General features: G+C 52.8%; 1 protein-coding gene across 1 annotated transcript; it reads left to right on the top strand.

Annotated features, from left to right (window-relative positions):
- Window positions 1-102: 102 nt before the first annotated feature.
- LOC118159264 (eukaryotic initiation factor 4A-I-like) lies at window positions 103-1,658 on the top strand (the record flags this gene model as incomplete). The annotated part of the gene is made up of 2 exons (XM_035313870.1): window positions 103-297; window positions 1,468-1,658. Coding segments are annotated over 2 exons (371 nt in total), but the record flags the coding sequence as incomplete, so codon positions are not given.
- Window positions 1,659-2,466: the final 808 nt, after the last annotated feature.

Here is a 2,466-nt window from a genome sequence, read left to right as displayed (position 1 = left end):
GGGGGGGGGAGCACCGGGATGGCTGCAGGGGGGAACGGGTGGCGTGGGGGCGGTGCTGGGAGGCACTGGGGGGTTACTGGGAGGTACTGGGGGGGTGCTAAGGGATACTGGGAGGGTACTGGGGGATACTGGGAGGAGCCCTGACCCCCCCCGTGCCCCCCCAGAGCAACTGGAACGAGATCGTGGACAGCTTCGACGACATGAACCTGTCGGAGGCGCTGCTGCGCGGGATCTACGCCTACGGCTTCGAGAAGCCCTCGGCCATCCAGCAGCGCGCCATCCTGCCCTGCATCAAGGGTACCAAAACCGCCCCCTTCCGCCCCAAAAACGGGCCCCGGGCGGCGCTGCAGAACGGCCCCGCGGGACCCCCAAACGGCCCCGTTTCGCCCTGAAACTGTGCCCCGAGGGGGGCGCCTTCCAGCCCAAAACGGCCGGGTTTCAACCCAAAAGCGCGCCCAAAATGGACCCTTTTGCGCCAAAATGGCTCCGTTTCACCCCAAAAGTGCCCTAAACAAGCCCCTTTCACCCCAAAATGGCGCCCCAAAATGGCTCCTTTTGCCCCAAAATGGCTCCGTTTCACCCCAAAACTGCCTCAATGGCCGTGTTTCACTCCGAATCTGCCCTAAACAGCCCCGTTTCACCCCAAAATGGTGCCTCAAAATGGCCATTTCACCCCAAATTTGTGCCCCAAAATGGCCCCGTTTCACCCCAAATTTGTGCTCTAAAATGGCCCCTTCTGCCCTAAATCTGAGCTCCAAAATTACCCTGTTTCATCTCAAAAAGTGTGCCCCAGAGTTACCCCGTTTCACCACAAAGTGGTGCCCCCAAATGGCCCCGTTTCACCCCAAAACGGCCCCGTTTTCTGCCTAAAATGGCCTAATTTCACCCCAAAATGTCTTTGTTTCACCCTAAAACTCTGCCTCAATCACCTTGTTTTACCCCAAAAGTCCCCGTTTTGCCCCAGAATGGTCCTGTTACGCCCCAAAGCTGGGGGTGTGACCCCATTTCACCCCAAAAGCGTGCCCCCAAACGGCCTCTTCTGTCCCAAAATTCTGCCCCAAAACAGCCCTGTTTCACCCCAAAAAATGTATCCCCAAATGGCCGTTTCACCCGAAAACTGTGCCTCAAAATAACCCCGTTTCACCCCAAAATTATGCCCGCAAATGGCCCTGTTTCACCCCAGAATTCCACACGAAAACAGCCCTGTTTCACCCCAAAATTCCAGCCCAGAACAGCCCCGTTTCACCCCAAAGTTCCACCCCAAAACAGCCCCATTTCACCCCAAAATCACACCCCAAAAACTCTCTCAAAAACCTGCCAAAAATGAAATCCCTCCCATTTCCCCCAAAGCGCTCCTCTTTACCCCAAAATCCCTCTTCAGATCTGCCCCGGTTTCACCCCAAATTAACCCTTTCCCCCCCCGGCTAACTGTTTTGCCCAAAAACGGTCGTTTTTGCCCCGATCCAGGCTACGACGTGATCGCGCAGGCGCAGTCGGGCACGGGGAAGACGGCCACCTTCGCCATCTCCATCCTGCAGCAGATCGAGCTCGACCTCAAGGCCACGCAGGCGCTGGTGCTGGCGCCCACCCGTGAGCTCGCCCAGCAGGTACGCACCAGTACAGACCAGTACAGACCAGTATAAACCAGTATGGGCCAGCACAAACCGGTACGGGCCAGTACAAGCCCGTATAAGCCAGCACAGATCAGCACAAACCAGCACAGAGCAGTACAGAGTCGTAGGAACTCCAAGAAACAACCAGTACAGACCAGTACAAACCAGTATAAACCAGTATAAAATAGTACAGATCGGTACAAACTGGTATAAAAGCAGTACACACCAGTACAAACCAGTATGGGCCAGTACAAGGCAATGTAATCCGGCACAGATCAGTACAAACTAGTACAGACCCGTAGATACCCCTAGAAACAACCAGTACGGGCCACTACAAACCAGTATAAACCATTATAAAATAATACAGGTCAGTACAAACCAGTATAAAACCAGTACAGACCATTAGAAGCCAGTATGAACCAGTACAAACCAGTATAAAGCAGCACAGATCAGTACAAACTAGTACAGACGTGTAGAAGCTCCTAGAAATAACCAGTATAAGCCAGTACAGACCAGTATAAATCAGTACAGACCAGTATAAATCAGCACAGACCAGTACAAACCAATATAAATCAGCATGGACCTGTAGAAATCCCTAGGAACAACCAGCATGGACCAGTATGAACCAGAATAAAACAGTACGGACCAGTACAAGCCAGTATAAATCAGTACAGACCAGTATAAACCAGTACAGGCCAGTATAGACCTCCACAGACCAGTACAAACCAGTACAGTTGTGTAGGAACGACCAGTAGAAAGCCCTGGGAACAACCAGTAGAAACCAATGTAAGCCAGTACAGACCAGTACAGACCCATAGGAATAACCAGTAAAACCAGTACAGCCCAGTCCAGA

Source organism: Oxyura jamaicensis, unplaced genomic scaffold, assembly GCF_011077185.1.
Source record: "Oxyura jamaicensis isolate SHBP4307 breed ruddy duck unplaced genomic scaffold, BPBGC_Ojam_1.0 oxyUn_random_OJ69203, whole genome shotgun sequence".
In the NCBI taxonomy this organism is placed as follows: Eukaryota; Metazoa; Chordata; class Aves; order Anseriformes; family Anatidae; genus Oxyura; species Oxyura jamaicensis.
Note: the sequence above shows the minus strand (reverse complement) of the source record. Positions and strands in the feature narration are given on the sequence as shown.